This window comes from Hemiscyllium ocellatum, chromosome 13 (assembly GCF_020745735.1).
Source record: "Hemiscyllium ocellatum isolate sHemOce1 chromosome 13, sHemOce1.pat.X.cur, whole genome shotgun sequence".
Taxonomy (NCBI): domain Eukaryota; kingdom Metazoa; phylum Chordata; class Chondrichthyes; order Orectolobiformes; family Hemiscylliidae; genus Hemiscyllium; species Hemiscyllium ocellatum.
The window spans coordinates 61,668,599-61,695,038 of record NC_083413.1 but is presented as its reverse complement, the minus strand read 5'-3'; the positions used below and the strand labels follow the sequence as shown (position 1 = coordinate 61,695,038).

The window sequence follows — 26,440 nt, the reverse complement described above, 5'->3', positions numbered from 1 at the left end:
TAACCTACTCAACCTCTCTTCATAGCTAGCACCTTCCATACCAGACAATATCCTTGTAAACCTTCTCTGCACCCTCACCAAAGCGTCCACATCCTTTTGGTAATGTGGCAACCAGAACTGTACACATTATTCTAAATACAGCTGAACCAATGTCTTGTACAATTTTATCATGACCTGCCAGCTCTAATACTCAATACCCCGTCCAATGAAGGCAAACATATTATGTGCCATCTTAACCACTCTATTCACCTGTGCAGCAACTTCAAGGTACAATGGACCTGCACTCCCAGATCTCTCTGCCCATCAATGTTTCCCGAGGCTCTTCTGTTCATTGTATAATTCACTCTAGAATTAGTTTTGCCTAAATGCATCACCTCACATTTGTCTGGATTGAAATCCATCTGCCACTTTTCCACCCAACTCTCCAGTCTATCTATATCCTCCTGTACTCTTTGACAGTCCCTTATGCTTTCTGCTACTCCACCAATTTTCGTGTCATCTGCAAACTTGCTGATCATACCAACAGTGCCCTCTTCCAGATCATTTATGTATATTACAACAACAATGACCCCAACAGTGACCCCTGTGGAACACCACTAGTCACCTTTCTCCATTTCGAGAAACTCCCTTCAACTACTAATCTCTGTCTCCTGTTGCTCAACCAGCTCTTTATCCACCTAGCTAGAACATCCTACACACCATATGACTTCACTTTCTCCATTAGTCTACAATGGGGAACTTTATCAAATGCCTTACTAAAGTCCATGTATATGACATCAACAGGTCTTCCTTCATCTAGCAACTTGGTCACTTCCTCGAAGAACTCTATTAAGTTGGTAAGGCACGATCTCCCCCACACTAAACTATGTTGCCTATCACTGATAAGCCCATTCTTTTCTAAATATAAATAGATCCTATCCGTCAATACTCTCTCCAGCAACTTTCCCACCACTGACATCAGGCTCACTGATCTGTAGTTACCCGGAATATCCCTACTACCCTTCTTGTACAGGGAGACATGAGCAACCTTCCAGTCCTCCGGCACCTCACCTGTCATTAAGGATGCCACAAAGATATCTGTCAGGGCCCCAGATATTTCCTCTCTCGCTTCTTTCAGCAACCTGGGACAGATCCCATCCAGTCCTGGGGATTTGTCCACCTTAATAACCTCTCGCCTACCCAACATATCTTCCCTACTTATGTCAACGTGATCCAGACTAATCAAACTTGTGTCTCTAATGTCAAGATTCATCATGTTCCTCTCCTCAGTGAACACTGATGTAAAGTAATCATTCCGAATCTCACCCATTCTCTCAGGTTTAACACATTCCTGACTGCCAGGTATGATCCAACCAGACTTTCATAAAGCTGCAGCAAGACTTCTGTCTAAACTTCTCTCCGCTAGTATATTAGTCTCGACATAAAGGTCAGCTTGGCAGTAATCTATTTAATTATTTATTGGTTTATGAATTTCAGTAATCTATATAACAGCCAAGCCATCTGGTCGCATGGTGCTTGTATAAAGTTTCCAATTGTTATTGCATTTCCCTTACCTCTCATTTTCCATCCTCCAAAAACATAAACTCACCCGAATCTCTGCTTACATCTGAACACACAAGATCCTCCCACCAATTGCTCCCATGTCAGTGACCTACAATGGCTCCGGGGTGGCCAAGGCTATAATTTTAACATTTCAAATCCTTTCATGCTCTCATCCTTTTCTATCTCTGTAATCTCCTTGGGTCCTACAACTAATCAAGAAATCTGTGCTTCTCTAAGTCTGCCCTCTGACTCCTTTCTGATTTCAATTGTCACACTGTGGTGTCAGTGTGTTGAACTGTCTTGGCATAGGCTCTTGAATTCTAGCCTTAGATCTCTCTGCCTTCCTACCTCTCTTTTCACCTTTAAGGCATTCCTTAAAATCCCTGCCTTTTGCCTGAAAAATGTTTTGAGATTTCAGAGTACTTGTAAAATTTCTCTTACCCAAATGATGCTGAGATAACATTTCAAACAATTTTTTTGTTTGCTATTTGCATAACAAACATGTTGCACTGAGAAATGAGAGGTCAAGTCACTGCTGGGAAAATCTGCATTGCAAAGGTGTGGAACCTTGTGTCTCTCAAGCTTTGCCATTCTATGAAAAGCATAAGCCGACTTAAAATTTAATGATAGGAATTGTTATACATGGTTAGTAATTGGATTGCAGCATACATGGGTAGAGATAATACCTCACTGTATGTGTATAAGTATGTACAAAGTTAAAAGTCACACCACACCAGGTTATAATCTAACAGGTTCATTTGGGAGCAATAGCTTTTGGAGTGCTACTCCTTCACAACCACCTGATGAATGAGTGGTGCTCCGAAAGCTAGTGCTTCCAAATAAACCTGTTGGACTATAAGCTGGTGTTGTGTCATTTTTTTAACATTGTACACTCTAGTCCAACATCGGCACCTCAAAATTATTAGCATGAATGTACTGTATCTATCTTTGTATAATGGTGCAGTATTAAACATTCAATTTCCTACTGTCCTGCAGTGTGCAGTTTCAGATCAGCCCTCAGAAAAGCTTTGCAAACATTTCAACAAGCACTTTATGAAATAAGTATTGCTTTCTACCCAGACAGAAATAACAAATTTTGCCCTGCAGCGCCGTGTGGACCTGTAAACCTGTATTCTAATTGGGGGTTTGTGGGACTGAATCTGTTTTTTAAAACGCTACAGGGTGCATGTTGTAGTTTGCTGAGTCCTGGGCACACCAGATGCAGTGGATGTAAAGAGCTCCAGAAATCTCAGTCCTATGAATGGGTCCACACCAAGTGTTGATCATGAATAGCTGGAATGGAAAAATAGCATGGTATATTTTTAGATTAGATTAGATTACTTACAATGTGGAAACAGACCCTTTGGCCCAACAAGTCCACATCGACCCGCCCCTACCCAGACCCATTCTCCTACACCTAACACTCCGGGCAATTTAGCTTGGTCAATTCACCTAACGTGCACATGTATGGACTGTGGGAGGAAACCAGTGCACCCGGAGGAAACCCACGCAGACACGAGGAGAATGTGCAAACTCCACACAGTCAGTCACCTGAGGCGGGAATTGAACCCGGGTCTCTAGCGCTGAGAGGCAGCAATGCTAACCACTGTGCCACCGTATATGATGGAATAGTAGAGACTCTAGGGCTTTGACTTATCTCATCCAGCTTGGACAGAAGTGCTTTTTCATTTTGACAGAAGAGGTTAAGAATCCAAATTTACCTTTAGAATAGTGGAAGGACATTTTCCACTCAATATAATGAATGATGATAATTTACTGATGGTGCAATATTCTCGTTGAGCCAAATGAAGAGATAGACACAGCCGCTACTTATTCTGAGAATGATTTTAATAAGAATGTTTAATATTCTGGAAGGAAAAGGGAATAATTTGCCACTTACATTTATAAGACTACAAGATAAAGGAGCAGAAGTACATTATTCAGCATATTGAGTATGCCACTTCAATCTCTTTGAAACAATGTCTCAGTAATGGCTTTATTATCATCCCTATTAACCTCTAGTTGCGCTGTTAATTTATTCTATTGTTCCGAATACTATGAATATTCAAGTGAAGAGCCATTAATTTGACTTTTTTTTTAACCTTTTGTTATCCCTTTGTCCCTATTGGTTTTTTTTTGCTTGTATACTGTCCTTTCCTGTCCCAGTCTTGGTATCATTGCAGGGCAACTACTGATATTTGACAATGTTCAGTTTACAAAATAAAGAATGTAATAATGATCAAATAATTTATTTTTGTAATATTAATTTAACAACACAGGATGCCTCTTCTTTGAAATATTGCCATTGGATCATTTTTATCCACCTAACAGGGCCTCACTTTAACATCTCATCTGATAGACAGCATCTCCAACAATGTAGTGTCAACAATGAAATCTGATTTCCAGCATCTGCATTCATTGTTTTTACCTCAATGAAATCCTTCAGTACAGTGTAGAGTGTCAATATTGCTTTTTATACACTCATGGCCTAAAGTAGAACCTGAACCCAGGAGCTCGGATGCATGATTGCTACCAACTGAACTGGTTTGTTGGTTTAAGAAATGCAACATTTGACTTCGCAAAAATACAGCAAGCCTGTGAAAATCTGACCACAGCTAACCTGTTTGCTTCGGACACCCTTCAATGTCATTTTGCATGAGATTTGACAAAGGAAGGCACCTGTGTTTGGAGCAGCTCATTCTGTGATGACTGAAGTGCAAGCTGCTTGTGTGGTGATGGCAAAAAGACACAATTCGGCTCCCCAAGACCCCATTATACTTTGAAGTAAATGACATTTTCCAACAAATGCTGAGGTAAATGCGGCATGATTTGCTTATATACTTGCTTGATCCTAATAAACATTCCATTGCTGCACCTTGATAGAAAGCAAATGGAGAATAGTTAGTCCAATTTATTGCACTGTTGGATAAAGCAGCGGGCACGGTTATAGAATAACGTGGTTGTCCCTTGAGTCTAGCAGTTCCAAGTTCTGTACACACAATCTTGGCTCATTTCCAAAATTGTTGCCCCGTTTAATAGCTGGTGTGGACAAAGGGGTGCTACTTAGGAGTTCAGTGAGTTCTTGCCCTTATACCATATTCTGCTTGCCAGTCAACTTGCACACCAGTACAGGGAAATGGTACTGGTGGGGACCATCTGTTAAGCAGTTCCCATCACATAATAGCACTTGTTTTTTTCAGCATTGAAGCTGGGGAAGACTTGGCAAAGCCGCGGTTGGAGGCATAGTGTCGTTGTTCAGTAAGCATTCTGTTGTGCAATAATACTTCATACCGTAGATAGCTTTCTCAATCTCAACAACAGGGGATTTACTAGCTAAGCAGTGGCATAATGGAGAAGATAGTTTGTAACGGTGTCTTTGTTGAATGGCACTGTCTCAGCCCAGTGGGTTTGGTGAAAGGTTTGCAGTGCAGAGTAATGCCAACAGTGTGGGTTCAGTTCCCACTGGCTGAAGGTACCAAGAAGGAATCCCCTTCTCAACCTCTCCCTTGCCAGAGGTGTGGTGACCCTCAGTTTAAACCACCATCAGTCATTTCTCTGTAATGAGAAAACAGCCCTCACACAAAACACAAAACCATGTTATTGTCCAACAGGTTTATTTGGACTATAACCTGGTGTTGTGTGATTTTTAACTTTGTCCACTACAGTCCAACACCGGCACCTTCACATCATACATGGTATTATTATAGTGACTTTACCTTTTTCACTGGGTTTGCAATGAAGCTCTTTTCCTTTCCTTTCCTTTCCTTTCTCTGCAGATTTATTTCAAGAAAAGTTTTGTTGGTCATGCACAGCATCAGCACAAATATGACAAAAAAGTAGATCACAATGGAACAAATGACAATTTTTACAAACCAGTAAACTATCTTTCCAGACTTCTAAAGTGAAGCTTCAGACTAGAGTCCACTGAATTATTGATAAGTGTCCTTTGACATGTACTGTGCCTGATGCCATTGAAAGCCCCTGTCTTCAGGATCTGTTCCAGTTAATGAGCAGTGATGGCAGTGCATCTTAATACTATTCTCAGGTGTAGATGGGCTGATCAAGCTGGGTCTCTGAGGCCTTCTCGTGTGCCAGCAAAGAATTCTTATATCGCAGTTTCCTTCCAATGTCACTGCAGCTCTTCTCATTCCAGACTGGTCTCTGATCAGACTGTGACAGTCTCGAGGAATAACAAGTATTTATTTCGCTTAGTTGGTGCTTTAGCTCCAGCGGGTTAAGGAGCATTGCATATCTCTACACCCAGAAGTTCAAAAACAGCCAAGGAAAGAGATAACTTCAAAATAACAGTCACGACAAAAACAGTCACGACCTCACTGGCACAGTGTAACAAGCCCTCCTCCTCCTTTCACTTTTTTATTTCCAAAAAGTTTGCACTCTAAACTAAAGTGCTTGATACTCATTATCTGTGGAAGCATTATGATATGCTATGATGGTTCCCCTTGGTGAGCATATAAACAAATGCTAAGAACTAATGAATAAGTCTCTAATTTTAAAAAGATTGTATAGATGATTGATTAACATTACATTGGATGTATCATAAGAACATGCATTTTTAGTTGGGGAATTGATGTACTTTCTCATCTATCCTAGCATTCTTGTATTCATTCCTTCTCCATCAATTCTTCAGATCTCCATGTTTGTCCCTTGCTTTTCAGTTTTCTTTTTCTTGGCACTGAATGCAATATACTTAAATATAAAGCTGATACATTGAAAACTTTGTCCCACACATTCAGTTGCAAGTTCTGAATATTACCAAAATTGATTTTTCTAAATGAATTGAACAATCATCAGTTTTTCTTTTTTTTTCCAAATATTTCAAGTTTCAAGAAATGTTTCAAGAGGGCCAACATCATCTCTGTGCCTAAGAAGCCTCATGCAGCATGTCTCAATGACTATCGTCCAATGGTCCTAACTTCGATGGTCATGAAATGCTATGAAAGGCTGGTCATGGCATTAATCAACTCCAGCCTCCCCACTACTCCTGACCCACTCCAATTTGCCTATTGGACCAACAGATCCACATCAGATGCCATATCACTTGCCCATCACTCCTTCCTAGAAAATCTTGACACCAAGAACAGCTGGTGTCATTGATTACAGTTCAGGCTGATTATTAAACGTAGTGATCTCAAACTAAGCCCCACTCTCTGCAACTGGATCCTCAGTTTCCTGACCCACAGGTCACAATCAGTGAAGATTAGGGACAATATTTCATCCTCACTAACACTCAACGCTGGAGCCCCCCAGAGGTGCATACTCAGCCCCCTACTGTACTCATTGTATACCCATGATTGCGTCACCAAATACCAGACTAATGCCACTTACAAGTTTGCTGATAACACCATCATAGACAATCGAATCATAGATGACGAGAAACAGACTACAGACAGGAGGTGGAAGACCTGGAAAAATGGCACACTGAGAATAACCTAGCTCTCAATACCGGCAAGCCCAAGGAACTTATTATTGATTTTGAGCAGGATGTTACTCATGCCCCCTTACAGATTAACAGATGGAACAAGTGGAGAATGTCAAGCTCCTGGGAGTGCTCATCAACAACAAGCTTTCTTGGACTCTTCATGTGGACACACTGGTTACAAAGGCCCAACAATGTCTCTTCCTCAGGCAGCTGAGGAAATTTGGCATGATGGTGAATACCCTTGCCAACTTTTATAGGTGTGCCATCAAGACCTTCTGTCTGGATGTATCAGTACCTGGTATGGCAACTGTACCGTTCAAGATCAGTGACGGTTACAGAGAGTGGTGAACTCTTCCCAGACAATCACAAAGGCCAACCTCCCATCCATCGAATCCATCTAGCAGGCCCGCTGTCAAGGAAAGGCCGCCAGCATTCTCAAAGATCCATCCCACCTTGGCAATGTTTTTTTCTACAACCTCTGCCATCAGGGAAAGGTACAGAAGCCTGAACACATACGCCAGCCGGTTTCGAAACAGTTTCTATCCTAGAATACTAAATGGACTCTCAAACTCTTAACATTTGCCTGTACCTGTGTTTTTGTTCTGGCTGCTGTTCACTTATTATTTACTTATCTGTGCTACTTAACTCCTGTGATCTGCCTGAATTGCTCGCAAGATGATGCTTTCACTGTGCCTTGGGACATGTGACAATTCAATTCAATTCAAATAATTCCCCTTTTCCTCCTCCCTTGTTCCTGTCGAAGTTCCACAGGAGCCAGCTACTTTCTACAACCTCATCTAAGCAAGTAAATAGTAAAGTTGTCATTGTCCTACCGAACCAAATGGCAGCTCTCTTACGAGACTGACGTGACTGGTGATGATTTCACCTGAGGGTCACTATACCAGAGGTGAAGGGAGAGGTTGAGAAGGAGAGAGCTCTTCATAGTAATCGCAGCTAGTGCGGGAGTTGAACCCATGCTTTGGTGTCATTCTGGATCACAAGCCAGCCATCCAACCAGCTAAGATTATTCATCATGTGAATCAGACAGCATGTAGCTGGAGGATATTCAATTGCAGAGAGCATTGTTACCCATTCTCAACATGTATCAACTTACATGTTGCCTGTTACCGAAATGTAGCAATCCAATTTTCAAGCTATCAATACAAATCAGCAATTGAACCTGCAAACTTTCTGCTTAAAAGGTTTTTTGAGGTTGTATCACTGGACAGTAGAAGGCCACAGTTTAGTCATGTCTCTGTGTTCTTGGGTAATGTCAGACAGTATGTAGGTATATGCATGTTGAAGCATTGTACCTTTTTTTTAATTCCAATCTATAATCTGCCCTTCAGTATTAACATGAAACTTCCCTCCTGAATATGCTGCATGATGCTGTTATCTAGTTTCATAAATAACAGTTACCATATGGTGCCTTACATGAATGGAAGTTCTGTATGTGTAAACCCAGCCTCAGTGAGCAAAAGAATCTATTTGACAGAAGGCATCGTTAAGTCAATGCAATCTAATATACCCTTTCCAGTAGAGGCCATCTTATTTTCTTATTCCTTCACCTCACCAAGAGAAACTTTAAGTTCCAGTCGTACAACTATAACCCTGCCTGGGATTTGCTATCTCAAAATCAACTTCTCAGTCTGCGTGACTCCACGTATTTCTCAATTGGGCTGTGATGATGCAGAAATGCTTTTTATTATCTATTTATATTTGCTAACTTCCATCTCTATGACAGCAGCACAGCGAAGATGTACAAACAGTTCCGCCCAATGGCATAGTTGTAGTTCAAAGGTCCAAACCAATATTCATTGATTTGTAACAATATACACGTCTGATAAAAGTCTGATGGTGATGTGATGCTTCGACAATAAAATTTATTGTTGCCTTAGAAAAGCTGCAGTAAAAGCTCATAATAGCTTAATGGTTTTAATTCATGAGCAGCTGAGCTGTACAGATTATAAGAGCCTAAATCCAGTTCCCATTCTGCTATTTTATCTGATCTAATTAACTTGGTGATGTTAGTACTACAGCTGGGCTCAGTGTCTACGAATAGTGGGAGAAATTAGTTAGGGTTTTGCTGCTATCCAATGGGTGAGGCAAGGACTTACCTTCACTTATGATCCTTCCTCTTATTTAAATTGAACATAAATTACATAAATAATGGACAAATCAGTGAGGCACTGAAAGGCAAATTGATGATTGGGAAATTTCTAAATCCAGTAAAAAGAGGAAAATATGGGATTGAAAAGATCCCTTGTGACAGCGCTCCTGCCAACTGCAGCTCAGATTTTGGAAAAGACATTGTGGTGTGGGGAAACATTGTCACACCCTTCCTAAACCTCTACTCTGCCTAAAGAAGCAGCTTTTTTTGGTTGGACTTGAAGCAATTCCATGAAAGAGTCATCAGAGTTTTAGTATTTTGCCTCATGCAATCAAAAATATATTCCATCTGTTCAGAACATAAGCAAAAATGGTGGTGTTACCAAGTACCTTGAATACAGAGCCCAAATTGAATGGAAAAATCATCAAGAAAGTGCAAATATGAAATTCAAACCTTTCACCTGTTCTTGATGAAAACATTTCCACACTTCTTAAAAGAAGGGAATGGAGGAACATAAACCATGTATTATTTATGTTTATTGATGGATGGTGAAATGTCATTTAGTATAGGACAGCATTTCTCATAAACAAACAATCTTGTTTAATACTAAATATCTTATCAAAGTGTTAGTTATTGTGAACCTTCTGAGGGCTGAGAGGGTGTCATGTGCTTTATTTTGAAACACTTTTGAAATATTGTATACAGTTCTGGTCTCCCTCCTATGAGTAAGATGTTGTGAATCTTGAAAGGGTTCAGAAAAGATTTACAAGGATGTTTGAGCTATACGGAGAGGCTGGGGCTATTTTCCCTGGAGCATCAGAGGCTGAGGGGTGACCGTAGACAGGTTTATAAAATGAGGAGCATGGGTAGGGTAAATAGACAAGGTCTTTTCCCTGGGGTGGGGGGAGTTGAACTGGAGGGCATAGGTTTAGGGTGAGAGGGGAAAGATACAAAAGAGACCCAAGGGGCAACTTTTTCACATAAAGGGTGGTGCATGTATGGAATGAGCTGCCAGAAAAAGTGGTGGAGGCTGGTATAATTACAACATTTAAAAGGCATCTGATAGGTATACATATACAAGTTTAGAGGGATATGGGCCAAGTGCTGGCAAATGGGACCAGATTAATTTAGAATCCCTGGTTGGCATGGACGAGTTAGAAGGAAGGGTCTGTTTCTTTACTGCATACCTCTGTGCTCATTACTGTGCATTTAAGTTTTACGAAACCTGCTCCATGAATATAATTAATTCCCTGGAATTCAAAGATGTTAATAAGATTCAGAATCCTCTTCAGCTAACCAGCAACACACAGCCCCACTCCTATTCTGCAGGACAGGAGGTTATGAACAATGTTTTCTCTAGTAACCCATCCGAATGCACTAGTAAGACAGGTTTGCCAGTGTAAGTAACAACTTCACTGGGAGCAAGTCAGAAATGTTTAAATTCAACTGAGCATGGAAAATACAGCTGAATCAATAATATAGTACAAATGCAGCTGAATTGACATCGACCAGATCAGACGGACGCAAAGTTTCTGTTTGGATGTGTACTTTTTAATTCATTGACGGGATGTGGGCATCACTGGTTATGCCAACATTTGTTGCCTGTCCCTAATTGCCTAGAGGGCAGTCAAGAGTCAACCACATTGTTGTAGGTCTGGAGTCACGTATAGGCTTAACCATGTAAGGGTGGCAGTTTCCATCCCTTAAGGACATTAATGCTCCTTTTGGGCTCCAGATGGGCTTTTTGTGACAACTAACGATGGACCTTGTTAAACTCTTAATTCCACATTTTTATTGGATTCAAATTCCACCATCTGCCATGAAAGGATTTGAACCCAGAACATTACCTGGCTCTCTGGATTAATAGAATGGTAATAATGCCATTGCCTTATCTGAGTAAGAAGTTCTGCTTAATATCTTTTCTCACCAATTATCCAGAAACTTCTTGATACATGTACGTGATCACCAATTGTAATCAGGGATTAAATCCCAAATTACGAGACCAAGAGCTTGTTTCACTGGGGAAAAAAGGTGTGAAAACCATGCATTACTGTTCTCAAGACAGAAACTGATTCACACTGAAACATTTGTATCACTAAAACAGAGTGACTGTTACTGCTACATTAAAACTGGTGATTTATACCCTTGGGACAATGTATCCCAAAAGGTAAGAGATTGTTCAGGATATCATGAATATAATATAAATTGCATACTTTTATAATATTGTTGTTTGTCGATTTCCTGTTTTATGAGCTTTTGAAACACTAGTTATTTTAATTATTTCATAGGATGGGAACATTGTTGGCAAAGCAAGCATTTATTGCCAATCCCAAATCACTTGAAATTTGGCAGTGAACTGCCTTCTCAATTTGCTGCAGACCATCTGGTACACCCACAATGGTACTCAGAAGGAAAACTCCAGAAATTTGACCCAGCAATACGGATGGAACAGCAATATTGTTCCCAGTCCGGATGCTGTATGTCATATTGGAGATCTTGCAGGTTATGGTCTTCCCTTGTATCAGCTGCCTTATTCTTTCTAGGTGGTCAGGGTATAATTGCCAAAATGTTCTGAATGAACATTTGTGTATATACAAGAGATAATGACAGGATGGTTTAGTTGGCAGCCTTTACTGATATAGTATATGTCAGATGGCAAGGGCCTTGTGGTACTATGGTCATGTATCTCTGGGCAGAAGGTGTAATAACATGTCCAAACAGGTTGATTTAATTTTTTAATGTCAGATGGCACATGGCAGGCCTGTTACAAGAGCCGAAAAAAAACTTAAATAACTGCAGATGCTGGAAATCAGAAATTGCTGGAAAAACTCAGCAGGTCTAGCTGCATCTGTGAAGAGGAAGCAGGGTTAATATTTTGGGCCCAGTGAGCCTTATGAGAACACATGTCACAATAGTTTTGTGTTTTTATTTTATTCAGTTATTGGATGTAAGCTTCCCCGGCTGGGCCAATATTTATAGCCTGTCTTAGTTGCCCTTGAGAAGGTGTCAGTGGTCTTGAGCCACTGCTGTCCATGGTTGCAGGCAGACTTTGCAATGGAGACTATATAAGGTTTAAAGTTTAACTTGGAGTTGAATGGAACCTCCATGCTGTGAATAGTCCTCTTCAGCCTGAAACAGTTTCTAGGAAATGGGCAAATTATTTGTAAGACTGTGGAGTTTATGTTGAGGGCCAATAACCCAGAATGAAAGAAAGATATACAGCAATATAATCCTTTGCAGCAGAACTCACCTAACTACCTAGTTCTCTAAGAAGCTGCCAACTGTGCAAACTTCTGCCTATGTTCTGGCTGCAGCCCACTTATACTCAGTATCTCACCAAATGAAGATCTTTCCTCTGTTCTCCCCTCCGAGTTATGTGCGTGACTGGTCGCTGCCAACATGAGATTCAGTAATGATGCATCTTCTTCATCAGTACTTCCTTCCATTTCCTTTTCTGTTTCTTGCTCCAGCACCACTGCCTAGCCAGATTGAAGTTCTTAGTTCCTGGGAGAAGGAAAGTAAATGGATTCAGTTGTGGTGAGGAGTGGTTAAAGTATCGATTCAAAATCAAATTGGATTATGGGATGAGGAAGAAATGGGAAGTAAAGAGGAGGTTTAGGTACTTGCAAACTGTCATCTACAATAGGCATCTCTGGTTTGGCTATCGCCTCATTGCAGTGTTGGTGATCGCCATCATTTGCATGGGGATGAGGGCATTAGCCATTCCTGTTTCCTGTGAGCTAGTTTTTGCAGCCATCAGTTGAAGGTCCCTTATCCTGCAAGGAATAGGCAAGTGTATCAGTGAATATGGGACTCTTGTGGTGCAGTGGTAGTGTCAGTAAGCCATGAAGCCTGCATCCAAGTCCCACCTGCTTCAGAGCTGTGTAATAACATCTCTGAGCAGGTTGCAAAGAAATATCTCTTGAGAGAATGTGATGTAATGTATTTGAGTAATATGTTTGAATGGCCGGCAGTATGTGCAAGCTACAAGATGTGGATGTGAGGTTTGCAGAACTGTTAAATGTGAAGTATGAGTCATGGCTGATGGAGTTGGTTGTCAGGGAAGTGAAGCGGTGGGTGTGTTTGTTCATTTTACAGTGTGTGAGGCTAGAGATTCATTTTTGACAGTGTAGCATGGAAAGATGCCTTTGCTGACGTGGACCAACAGCTTGATGCCATTGAAGTTTTCAGATTCTGGGCATGCCACTATTAATCTGGGAGTGTCAGCACGTCCCCCTGTGGAAAATGGATCTCTATCCACCTGCCTAGCTCTTACACCAAGTTCTCCAGTGCTGTTTGAGCTTTGGAGGCCTCTGTTTGTGATTTGCATATTCACTTACTCAATATTTTTCCCGCTCCACATTTCAGTCACTTCCAGCATCTGCTGCAGCCAGCATACTCCCCTTTTTCAATGTCTTTGAAGAAATGCAGGATGACTTTAAGTGGTGTATGAACTTGAACCCTCGCTCAGCTATGCAGTTACTCAACAGTGCACTTAGCAATGTCTGTTTGCTGCAAGTATGTTAACGAGGCGATAGTGTGAAGTTTGTGTATTGCCTACGTCAGTAAAAATGATTGTGTTAACTGTACAATCCATGTACAAGTTTTCAGGGTTATGTACTTGGTAATTATAAGATCTACTCCATATATTCAACATGAAATACTATCCTGTATTGATGTGGAGGAGACGACGTTGGACTGGGATGGGGAAGGTTAGAAATCACGCAACACCAGGTTATAGTCAAACAGGTTTATTCTGAAGTACTGGCTTTTGGAGTGCTGTTCCTTCATCAGGTAGTTGTGGAGTATAAAATCATAAGACACAGAATTTATAGCAAAAGATTACAGTATGATACAGTGATATATTGAACAAACCTGGATTGCTAAGTCTTTCATCTTTTAGAATGCAGGTTTTGGTTCTAAGTGATCTCACAATCTCTCCAACAAGAACTTTATTCAGTTGTCCCGTGAGAGAATTATAGCCTCCATTAATGGGAATTCCCAGCACAGGTCTGCAGTGTCCTAGCAGCCAATCTTGTTAAAGAATTTTCAGAAGCCAGGAAAGCAGAAATGCTGAAATCAAAACCAAAATCTGCGTTCTAAAAGATGAAAGACTGAACAATCCAAGTTTGTTCAATGTATCACTGTATGACACTGTAATCTTTTGCTATAAATTCTGTTTCTTATGATCTTCTATTCCATAAACTCCTGATGAAGGAGCAGTGCTCCGAAAGCTAGTGCTTCCAAATAAACCTGATGTTGTGTGATTTCTAACTCTGTCCTATACTATTTGTGTCAATATATCCATTCAGAAATTAGTTAACACCAGGAAACTAAATCGGTATTATGAATATTTTAAAACTAACGAGAGGATCTTGTGGTGCAGTGCTAGTGTCTACCCTCTGGGTTAGAAGGTCTGGGTTCAATTCCCAACTGCCCTGCAGTTTTGTCATAACAGGTTGATTAAAAATAATTGCACTATAATGAAAAGGTTGTTTATTTAGATGGCCTTATTTCATATCTAAGGAAGAACCACAAAGATCATTCAAGAATAGTGGCTGAATGTTCCCAATTTGATTTGCTATTAATAAATGTTAGCCAAGACCCCATTTGTTGGGGAAGGATGATCAAAAGAGTAAAAGAGCTGTCCCCATTACAAGGTAGCAGACACGAGCCTAAATTTTGTGGTCAGTGCCAAAACAAAGGTGTTTGTACTGACTCCAGGGATGCCTCACTAAGTGATCTCTCAATCTCTCTAATAAGAACTTTACTCATTTGTCCCATGAGACAATTATAGCCTGCATTAATGGGAATTCCCAGCACAGTTCTGCAGTGTCCTAGCAGCCAATCTTGTTAAAGAATTCTCGGAAGCCAGGAAAGCAGAAATGCTGAAATCACAACATATTTATAAAACAATTAATATGGAGCAAAATAAAAAATGGGAGCAGATACAAGGAGTAATGCTAAATTATGTTCTGAGTCATGGGTAACAATGGCTAGGCCAGCATTTATTACCAGTCCATAGTTGCCACTGAGAAGGTGGTGGTGAGCTGCCTTCTTCAACTGCTGCACTCCACGTGCTGTGTGTGGACCCGCAACTCTGTCAGGGGAGATCTTCCAAGATTTTGAACCAGGAATCACTAAAGGGGCAGCAATATATTCTAAGTCAGGTTACTGAATAATTCTGAGGGAAAGTTGCAGGTGGTGGTGTTTCATTATCTGCTGCCCTTATTCTGCTGGATGGAAGTGGTCATGGGTTTAGAAGGTGCTGTCTAAGGATTTTTGGTGAATTTCTGCAGTGCGTCTTGTAGATAGTACACACTGCTACCAATGAGCGCTGGTGGTGGAGAGGGTGAATGTTTATAGATGTCGGGTCAATCAAGTGGGCTGCTTAGTCCTGGATGATGTCAAGCTCTTTGAGTGTCTTTGGAATTGCACCCATCCAGGCAAGCCAGAAGTATTTCATCACAATCCTCCTCATTTCTGCATTGTAGATAGTGGACAGACTTTGGGGAGTCAGGAGGTGCATTACTAGTTGAAGTTCCTAGTCTCTGACCTATTCTTGTAGCCATCGAGTTAAATGGTTAGTTCCATTCAGTTTCTGGTTAATGGTAGATCTCAAGACATTGATTGTGATGGATTCAGTGATGGTAATGCCATTGAATGTTGATGGAACATGGTTAGATTCTGTTTTTTGGAGAGAGTCATTTCCTGGCATTTTTATGGTATGAATGTGGCTTGCCACTTGACAGCCAAAACTTTGATTATTGTCCAGATCTTCTGTATTTGGACACGGACATTTTCAGTATCTGAGGAGTGGCAAATCATGCTGAACATTGTGCAATCATCCGTGTACATTCCATTTCTGATCTTATGATGGAATGATCAAGTAGCTGAAAATGGCTAATTATCCTGAGTAACTTCTGTAGAGTATCTGGAACTTAGATAACTGATCTCCTCAACGATCATCTTATGTGCCAAGTATGACTTTGACCAATGGAGAGCTGGAAAATATGGTGACCAATATGAGAAAATGTTTTTAAAAATTGATTTTAAAATATCTAGTAATTAATCATAACAGAGGAACATAGCACAACTTAACAAAAATAAAATTATATTTTCAAGGCCAGGTTGTTGCGTAGCTATGGTAGTGGACAAATTGCTCCCAATCGAGTCCAGATTGAATAAGCTTAACTTTTTATGGGCTTTCTAACAGCAATATGCCAATAGAAGGCTCTCTGATGAGCAGTGGTGGTAGACTGATAAATGACACACTACAAATTTAGGGTTTCTGTACTAATCACTGCATAAATGCAAAGTTGCTAACACTTTCAGAAGACTAAGGATGACAAATATTGACAACTTGTCAAAAGAAATCCTATACAAAATCCAGGTGATTATTGATCTGCAATTCATCATACCCATGGAGTTTGTATGGTCCAGTGGTAGCGTCCCTATCTCTGATTCCGAAGACTGGGGTTTATGTCTCACTTGCTCCAGATGTTTGTCATAGCACATCTTACAAGGTTGATTTAAAAGTATATACTCACTTACCCAGGCTCAAGCTCTGATCTCATCATCCAGAACTTCACACTGAAGACTCGTTGAGGTTAAATCTAAAAGAAACACTGTTCTACTAAAGGGTTTTGTATCTCCTTTTGGGTCAATATTATCTTTGTATTTATTTTGCCTTGCCTAAGAATTCCATATCTGCCTGTAAATAAAGCTATTGCTTTTAGCCTGCTTGCGTTTGACTTGGCACAGATTTTCTTTTGATTTTAAAGATGTTTATAGGGCTGTGTTTGTTATCCTTTATAATATTTGGCAGTTATTACCTCAATTAGTGAATGCTTGTTAATAATATAACACAGTATTCTATTCACACACACACTTACAGGTCATGGGAGAATTATTCAGTTATGACTCTCAGTCCTTGCTTTCATTGTAAATTGATCACTGAATCCAATAACCAATTGTAAAGAAAATACAATTAGTTTGAACTCCAAATGTAGCGGATCACTTATCAGTGAAGCAAATCGTCTGCAAGCTTTGTTATCGACTGGTTTTAAATTAATGGTGAACCACCACAAGGTAGGTACAATAAACTTAGTTTCTTAATACAGAGCTTGGTGTCCCTGGGCCCCACAGGATTTTCCATTCATTAACTTTAATTGACAGAAAATCCTAAGAGTCACACTGCCCTGCATGCCTACATTCTCAATCTACTCTTCTGATGCACAAAGCTCTCAGTTGCAAATGCAAGTTCATATAATGTGCTTTTATTTGCAAATAGAAACTAGAAAAAAATGAAACCGGTTCCTGTTAAAATGTGAACTATACTAGTATAACAAGATCAGGAAAACTAATGTGTGTGTTTACAACTATCAACCACTTTGTGCTGTTAATCATTTGGCAGTGTATTTTGTGACATGTTCTCGATTTCCAAAAAATCTATTGTGCAGCAAACAACAGGGGCAAGAGTATCTAATACCCACAGTGCACTCATATATAGCGAATCTACTATCTGTGTTCTATTTTTACTGTTTTTTAAAATATTTTTTCATTCAGAGTTACGGTTGTACCAACAGTGTGGTTGGTATCATTGTACATTATGATGACATTGGGGCACTATGACGAAAATGATCTCACACTGAGTGCTGGTGACCAGTTCTTGATTAGGAAATGGTACTTGGCAGCGCTACTGATAAGTCTTCCCATCAATTTGATTATTGAGAGTAAGCTGACAGTACAATGATTCGGTAGGATATATCTTGCTTTTTGTGGACAGGACAAATCTGGGCAGAATTCCACTTTTTTTCCATATGGATGTAACCTCTGTAGCTCTATTGGAGCTGCTTAGCCAGATGCTTGGCCAGGTCTGATATATAGATCTTCTCTACTACAGCTGGAATATTGTCGAAGGACTATAGCCTCTTGCTGTGCCCACTCCATTATGTTTTGAATTGATGTGGAATATCATAAATCAGCTGAAGACTGACATTTTATGACAACTGTTTCCTCAGTCGGTGGTTGAGAAATGTCATGCACTTGGCACTACAGGCCATACATAATGGTAAACACTGAATAGTCTTGTTTTCTGTATTCAAATGCTGAGCTTTGCCATTAATGAGGACGGAGATCAATGAAATTAATTGTCCACCATTGCAGAGCTTTGGTCTGATCCATTGACTTGCTAGAATTGATTGGGCAATAGGTAAGGGAAAGATCAGGCTAAACTGTACACGCATTGGTCAAGTCTGGGGCATGCATAACTCTATCAACCTCGCCTAATGGTGGAATTCATTGTCCTATCTGGCACTCATTGAAATGAAGCTAATAATGAATCAACAATTCCCAGAACTTTCATGTTCATTGTTACATATAGCACCAACTACAGAATTGGAAAAATAAAAAGCTATTTTATTGGTTTGGTAACATCACTCCAACAAATTATATTTATAGTTTGGATTCCAAAATTGAGCTTATTGAAATTCAACGGTGAACAGTAACAGTGATGATGTCTTAACAAAATGGAATTGAAATGCCAATTGGAATGGGATATTTGAGTGCATTTTAATTAATTCACATTTCAGGACAAAAAATATTAATGGATCTTTTAGTGGCCATTTAGTCATAGGTGGCAATGATCTCTTTAAACTCACAGCTGGGAAATGGAGTAAGTTATGATCTGCAGAGTTGAGGAAAATTAGTAAAATACATTCATTGTGCTGAAGACACCTTTTAGTGGATCAAACATCCTCAGCAGTTACTTAGAAATTATAACAATATCTGTAGAAAGCTTAAACTGAAAAATTCTTTTGTCCCCCTGTCCCCACTGGAGAACTTACTGTTCAAGTAGTCATGTTAGTTGTGTAGATAGCCATATATTTGCATGTCTAGTCTGATGTGCCTAGTCCTATCAGACCCTTAGTAAATAAAAACAGAAAATGCGAGAAATGGTCTCCAGGTTTAGCACCACTTGTGGCGAGAGAAAGAGGGCTAAGATTTCAGGTCAGTGACCTTTATCAGAATTCTTACTGTTGAACACCTGATCTTGTTCAAGAAACAGCACATTTCAAAATGGCATTTTTCTTATTTCTTCAATTTATAAAAGTTGCGAATTTTCTCTGACGAAATAGCATAGTCCACAATAATCGGATGTGGTAGTGTGACCCTGTTTCCAGTGCAGGATTATATCTATTCACATATATGTTGGGATATAAATTAAGGGCACCAAAAAGCTTTTGTTTGATTGGAGGTTGTTTGAACTAGCATGAGAAGTAGCCAAATTTATATAACTGGGTCACATTATGAAGTAGTTTGCAAAACCCAATGTGATTTGGCAATAAGCATCACTGAACAGGTAAATCAAGAGTAAAATTACTGTTCAAAATTTTCTCACTACTACTTACTGTATTTGCTAGAACTGGTAATGACTGGAGAACAACATGTTCTATTAAGCATTAGCCACAGCTATTAAACATTAGGAACAATTTCTTTCTGTATGATGAAATATTGCTGGAATGTTAACTATCCCATATTATGCACAGAATATTGTTTGAAAATACATTTTTGCTAAATATAGTTTTATTTGTTTTAATTGGCAAACATTAGTCTGAACTTTCCCACGTTTAGAGTGACAACATCTGGACTTAAGTCTTTGTTGCACATTGGGAAGTTGCAAGAGCACCTGGTGCATGTACATGTGTTGTGATTGCCCAGGAAGTTTAACCTTCTGATGGGTTGTTTTGTGGGGCTCAGTGTGAAAGTCTCTTATGTTGACTTAAGCCTCAGAGGCAGGGGCAGATGTGTGGGGCTTTATGGGTATACTTTCCTGGGAAATCTTACACTGTTAATTTCCTAACACTGATTTGATCCAACTCTCTTCAACTCTAGTCAACATGTTTAGGGATATTATTATGCACCACTGGAACAGATGGGACTTGAATCCGATCTCCTGGCCCAGAGGCAGGGACACTGTCACAGAGCTTACTGAATACAACACCTAATATCATAAGAGATGCTGCTGCCAGAATGAGAAGTCCTGGGTGAAAATGTGCAGTTGGTTCTCCAGTGGGGACAGGGGGACAAGAGTTTTGTTCAGTTTAAGCTTTCTACAGATATTGCTATAATTTCTAAGTAATTGCAGAGGATGTTTGATACACTAAAAGTTGACTTCAGCACAATAAATGTATTTTACTAATTTCCCTCAACTGCAGATCATAACATTGCATCAATGTATCAAGTTCCTGGAGCAAAACTACCTTTGAAGTCCATCCATGTTAACTGTGGGTGTTTAAACATCCCAATCTTTGCACAGTTAGGTCAGTTGTGAAAATTTGTAGAGCAGCTTGATGAAAATTATGAATAGTGTTCCATGAAGTAAAGCAATTAATTACTGAACGATTCTATTTAAATCAAAAGAGTTTGACTCTCACAGAGTAATGGATAAAATCTTATGGGGGCCTAAAGGACATAGGCTATGGGGTACAATGTGGCAGAATTGTGCACCAAGTACAGCAAGACCTCACCTGGTTTCAGAAACAACTTATTGCTTTTGTTAACTGAGTTCCAGGTGTCAAGGCAAGATTTTCACTCAGCAGTGTCAACTTGCAAACTAAGAGGATTGTTGCTGATTAACTTCCTTTATAAAGTGCAGATCTTGCCTCATTCATATGCAGCTTTCCATTCTACTGCCTGTCATGAGCAAACTGGACATCAAAAATCCTTGCTAAGGAAGGCAGAGCAGGTACCCATTGATTTCAACTCACTGCTTACTTAAGAACCTCACTGTTGAACACCAGGCACCAACATCTTAGTGCATTCCACATGGACAGAGGCCATACACACCCCACATCCATCAGCCTTAGTATCTGCCATTTGCCAGCCTCTAACGATCCTCATAGCACATCTTTGATCCACTTAAAGGAGTTTTCTGAACCTTGATGCTGCACTGGCAACTATCATGTAATGCTGCAGCAAGGATGCTGTATGCTCAGGGACTTGTATTCAGTTCATCGATTGGACCAGGATGCATCTCAAAGCTGTTTGCTTCCTTTCTTTGTGCTCATTAACTTTGAGCCGACCTTGAGCATTTCTGCCTTGCCTTTTTGTGCCATGTCTTCAGCCAGAGATATTAGCTGAAAGCGCTCCTGTCTTGCCATGGCATTTAGGGCAGACACAAAGCCAGGAATGTTGTCCTTGTTTGTCAGCAAGCTTCAATCAAGTCAATGGACATAGCCTTTGCTTAAGAGATCCAGGACCAATAAGTTGAGGGCTGCCTCTGAGACCAGCCTAGGGGATTGGACATGGTTGGTTAACTACTCATCCCTGATGATAAAATCTAGATCTTGACCGCTTTGGGGAGTTGAATGTAGGCAGCCCACCATCAGTCTTAACTCTTTCTGTCCTATTGTGGGCCATTTTCTCCTGAATTAAGAGAGAGAGGAAGGATTAAGGGAGATGAAAGTGGGTGGTATAGCTATTACTTTTGCTGCAAATGGGAAAGTCTCCCAAGTGAGTGAGTAGCCTAACGGGTTAATGCTGTTGGGGTTGGAGTGGGGCAAGATGTTGCTGACAATAATGAGTCTTGGTGAGCGGTGATTACAGTAACAGAGATAGCGAGTGTGAAGTATCAGAGAGAGGTGGTAGCCCATATGCTGGTAGAATGGAGAAGTAACCTTCTTCCTACAATTCTGTGCATTCTTTCGGACAGCTGAGACTGCATTGATCCAGATGGAACCAGTCCAGCACAGTCTGATATCATGGCCTTTACTGCTTGTCCTGGGGGGAAGAGAGTCTTCCACCTCTTTACCACTCCATCCATCAGGACATCTCTGGTCAATGGTCCAGATTTATGGTGTCAATATTCCCTTCTCTGTCAAGGAAAATGTCAGGAAATGCGCAGGGCAGCTCTGGACTAACAGTACTTGTTCACATGTGCAAACAGGCTTTTAAAAATGACATCACTGCCAGGGATGCCAGTCCTTTTCAGGCAGTGGCAATGTTTTCCAGAAATGGTGAGTTGTAGAATGGAGATGGAAGCTGATGGGTTGTACACCATTGGGGCGGAGTAGATAGTTAATGAGTTCAGTTTGGTAATGTGCCAGGAGAAATCTTGTTAAGTCTTGTTTGAGAGAACAGACCACCCCACCATGAAACTTGACAAAACTGACAGTTTGCCAAAAATGTAAGAATCAGCCCATAATCTCCGTCATCTCTTCAGCACATGGACACATCAAATCACTGGACTGTTACTTGCAAAAATTAATAGTCAATAAATGCATTAAGATCAGATCTTAATTGAAATGACATAGCACTTGTGTTTGAAAAGAATACTATTCAAAACTTCCACTCTAATTAATTTTCTGCAGAGAGTTAGAAAAAGACTTCACTGTTATGCTTCTTGACTTAACATCATGACTATTTGTGTGTTTTATAATTTGTCCTAATTATATTTTTAAAAAGTTAGGTATGTTAAACCCACAGCCAACTCTTGAGTAGCTATTCAAATGACCAAATACTTAAGTCACAAGCCTCTCAACTGAGACCCAACACCACCCCACCACAACCCAGTCAGAACCAGCAGAATGGCAATATACTGTGTGAACATTCAACTCTTTGGAAACTTAGCTTGACTGTAAAATCACAGCTTTGGATATTAAACTAAACTTATGAAATCCCTTTCACTTACTACTTTTTGAAAAGCAAGTGCCTCTTTTAAAATAAAGAAAAGAGCACCTTGCAATGGACACAGACTGAAGTTACTCTCCTACCTTGCAGGGAGAATATAATCATCCAAACAAATATTCATTTCCTAATACTGTCAGGTGTAATTTTAAGTTCAAGAAACGAATACAGTTGTAATATGAATATTGGAACAGGAATCAAGAAGTGCACAGTGTACTTTACATGTAGAGTCATAGAGAAGTACAGCAAGGAAACAGATTCTTTGGCCCAACTCATCCATGCTGACTAGTTATCCTAAGTTAATCTAGTCCCATTTGCTAACATTTGGTCCATATCCTTCTGAACCCTTCCTATTCATATACACATCCAGATGTTTTTTAATTGTACCAGCCTCCACCACCTCCTCTGACAGCTCATGCTATATGCGCACTATCCTCTGTGTGAAAAAGATGCCCCTTAGATCCCTTTTAAATCTTGCCCCTCTCACCTTAAACCTATATCCTCTCATTTTGGACTCTTTCAACCCAGGACAAACACCTTGTCCATTCATCCTATTCATGCCCCTCATGAAGAGGGTGAACCTCTACAGGGGCATCTCAGCCTCTGACGCTCTGGGGAAAACAGCCTATTCACCCTCTCCATTTGGGTCAAACCCTCCAACCCTGGCAACATCTTTGTAAATCTTTTCTGAACCCTCTCAAGTTTTGCAGTACTCTTCCTATAGCAGGGAGACTAGAATTGCATGCAGTATTTCAAAAGTGACCTCTCCAATGCCCTGTATAATCAAATTCCTAATTCCTAGCTCTCAATTTAAATGAAACACAGATTTTAAATCCCAGTGGAAGCCAAAGCAGTTGAGAAACTTTGACCTTTCCTAACCGCTACTGTCACCCATCTGGTGAAGACCTGTCCAAATAGTCTTCGGTTTAACATTGCAGTTGGCTCCCAATGATGTTTTCTGGCAGATATCTTGCAGCCCACAAATTAAAAAAAAGTTGAACTGCTCCCAGAAAGGTAATGGAGCTGGACGGAGTGATTGCCTGTAGCAATTTTCACCATTTTTCTGCAGTTTTGAAGCTCAGCCTTTTCTGGTTAGCTGTCTTCTTCAAAAACCCATTTTCAATGTGCATTTACAGATTATTTACTCCTGATTTTCAAATATCAATGGAACAGTTTCTCAGTAATTGCTCCAATTTATCAATTGACCTAACTATTTCTTCGCACACTAAAAGGTATTGATTTGCTGATCTTTAGTTATTTCTACCAGCATGAGCAACCTTTACAAAGCATTGTGAACGTTTTCTGTGAGCAGTGGTTGATCCCCTGTGTAAAGAGTTTATAGCAATTGCAATCTTCAGTGTTAGAAGCTAGAATGGCCAGGAAATTCAAAAGTGGAGGAAGGAGGAGGAATGAAAATCTCAGAAACCCATATTGTGGTTTGTCAATCTTAAAGAGGTGGGAAGAGACTAGGCAGTGGAAATGAGAGAATGGAGAAAAAGGACGTGCAATGAGGGAGCTGTGGAATGGGGACATGCCTAGAATTGAGAAAAGTAGGGTCGGGAATTTCAAGACCACTCCATAGCTTTATTTTCAGTCAAGGGGCCTAGAAAATAAGGTAAGTAGACAGCCCACTACCTACCTGCTCCTTCCCCACTCCCAAATTTATTCCCCATTAGTGCAGTGAAAGATCAGACATCAGCAAGCCTACCCAGGCCTGTATCTGGCTAATTATTAACCAGGTAAGGGCCTGTTTAGATCTCCATGACAATGATACATCCTACTGGGGAAGGCAGAATGAAGGTGCCAGTTACCTTTCCAGCTCAGGCTAAAAATGGCAACGAATTGGAGTACTCCCTTTAGGAGGTGTTCTATGTCCTTAGGAGGAAGCCCTGTCTTGATATCATTACTCATAACACCCCTCCTCCACTGCCTCCCATCCCCTATCCCCCAACCCACGACAGGTTTTGATGTCAGCATGGAGACAATGTTCTATTATCCTTATCGTTCCAAAGCTAAGATTCATAAACTTTGAACAGTGGCATTACTCACAAAAATGCACTGCTTTTGCTTCAGTGAGGAGAATTTCATGTGAGAATAGATGCTTTCCCGTTCCTTCATACCTGTAGCATGCCTTTGGAATCATGGATGTCAGCTACCCCAGTTAGCTCCGTGGGCAAACATTGTATGGTACACCTGGCTATGTAGACCAAGAAATTTAAGTGTGAGGAAAAGATTAATTCTATGTTTAGCTGAAGCACCAATTATCCTTGCAAGTCTCCGTTCGAAGGAGGAGAATCTACTTCTGTTCCAATCTCTGATCCATATCCTGCATTTGTTGGTAAATATCAAGAGGGAACAGAGATTTATCTAGCTGTGATGCCTCTTCTATTTTAATAGTCTATCAATGCTTATAATATTTTTCACACTCAATTGAAGTATTCAACATTGGGCAGTGCCTGAGTAATTGTGTCCCATGATGAGATTTGCCTTAGGATCGGGAAACGATATAATAGTGATAAATTGAAGGGAAACATTTTGTCCCCTTCCTAATTAAATTGAAAACCACCCCTTTGTGACAATATATGGTTACTGTGTGTGTATTACCAGTTCTGTTATTAAACCCAAAATGAGCTTCCTTTCACAAATGTCTTGAGATTGTAGTGTTTATGTCTGTTGTATCAAAAAGTGACTAAGGTACCTTTAATTTTTCCTTCCAGTGCACTTGATTCCTATGACACGCTCAAAAGAGGATGGAATGGTTGCTAAAAGCCGAAAACGAATATTAGTAAATCTGTACACTGCTCCTCCAAAGTTGGACCCAATATATGAGGCTTACCAATACTGCAACATGCCAAACAAAACTGATCGTGGCCTGGAAGGTATGATATTGATAAGAGTCTGTAACCTGGTAATGATAGACTGAAAATGGATGTTCAATTTCTTATACAAATCAAATTAAATTGTATTAAGTATCTGTGTTTATCTGTATTAAGTATCTGAACAATACAATAGAGGCTAGTTAACACTGGCCATTGTCTGTTGGATGTTCTGTAAAAGAAGGCAGCTAATTTATAATCATGGTCATAATGATTGAGTACTTGCTAATTGTCTCATTCTAATATGAATCCACCTGAAACCTCACCGGACCAGTTAGCAATTTGAGGCCCAATTAGAATTACATTTACAATTCAGCTTGTGCAAGTAACCACTCCTGAATGTGTAATAATTACAGCCTTCAGTTTAAAAACAAACTCACCGAAACATGTTTTATGGGAAAACAAAAGTTAAAATTAGAGGTGATACTTCTTTTAAGCTCTTTCCAGCGGGCTCAGTTTTGGGTCCCTTTCTGCTTATAGTATATCTTAATGATTTAGATAAAATTTGGGAGATAGAGAAATTTGCAGGCGATACTGCATTGAACAGGTAGTTGATAGTGAAGAAAATGGCTGTCTACTGTAGGATGATATCAGTGGTTTGATTGAGTGCATGGAAAACACAAATAAGAGAAGTGTGAGGTTTTACGTGTAGGGAAAGTCAATAAAGCAATGAAATACATGATATATGGACAGATATTGAGGGAGGTGGAGGAAGTGAGAGACCTTGGAGTCATCCATGAAGATGGCATGACAGATAATAAGGTGTCAAGAAAGCACATGGAG

The 26,440-nt window shown here is 40.1% G+C and overlaps 1 protein-coding gene across 3 annotated transcripts in view; it reads left to right on the top strand.

Moving 5' to 3' along the window:
* The window catches only part of pxylp1 (2-phosphoxylose phosphatase 1), a 158,703-nt gene that overhangs the window by 73,362 nt on the left and 58,901 nt on the right, over positions 1–26,440 (top strand). For all 3 annotated transcript variants that reach the window (XM_060834233.1, XM_060834231.1, XM_060834232.1), the window contains one exon: positions 25,499–25,660. In XM_060834233.1, the coding sequence (XP_060690216.1) occupies positions 25,499–25,660 (162 nt within the window). The remainder of the gene's footprint in view (positions 1–25,498; positions 25,661–26,440) is intronic.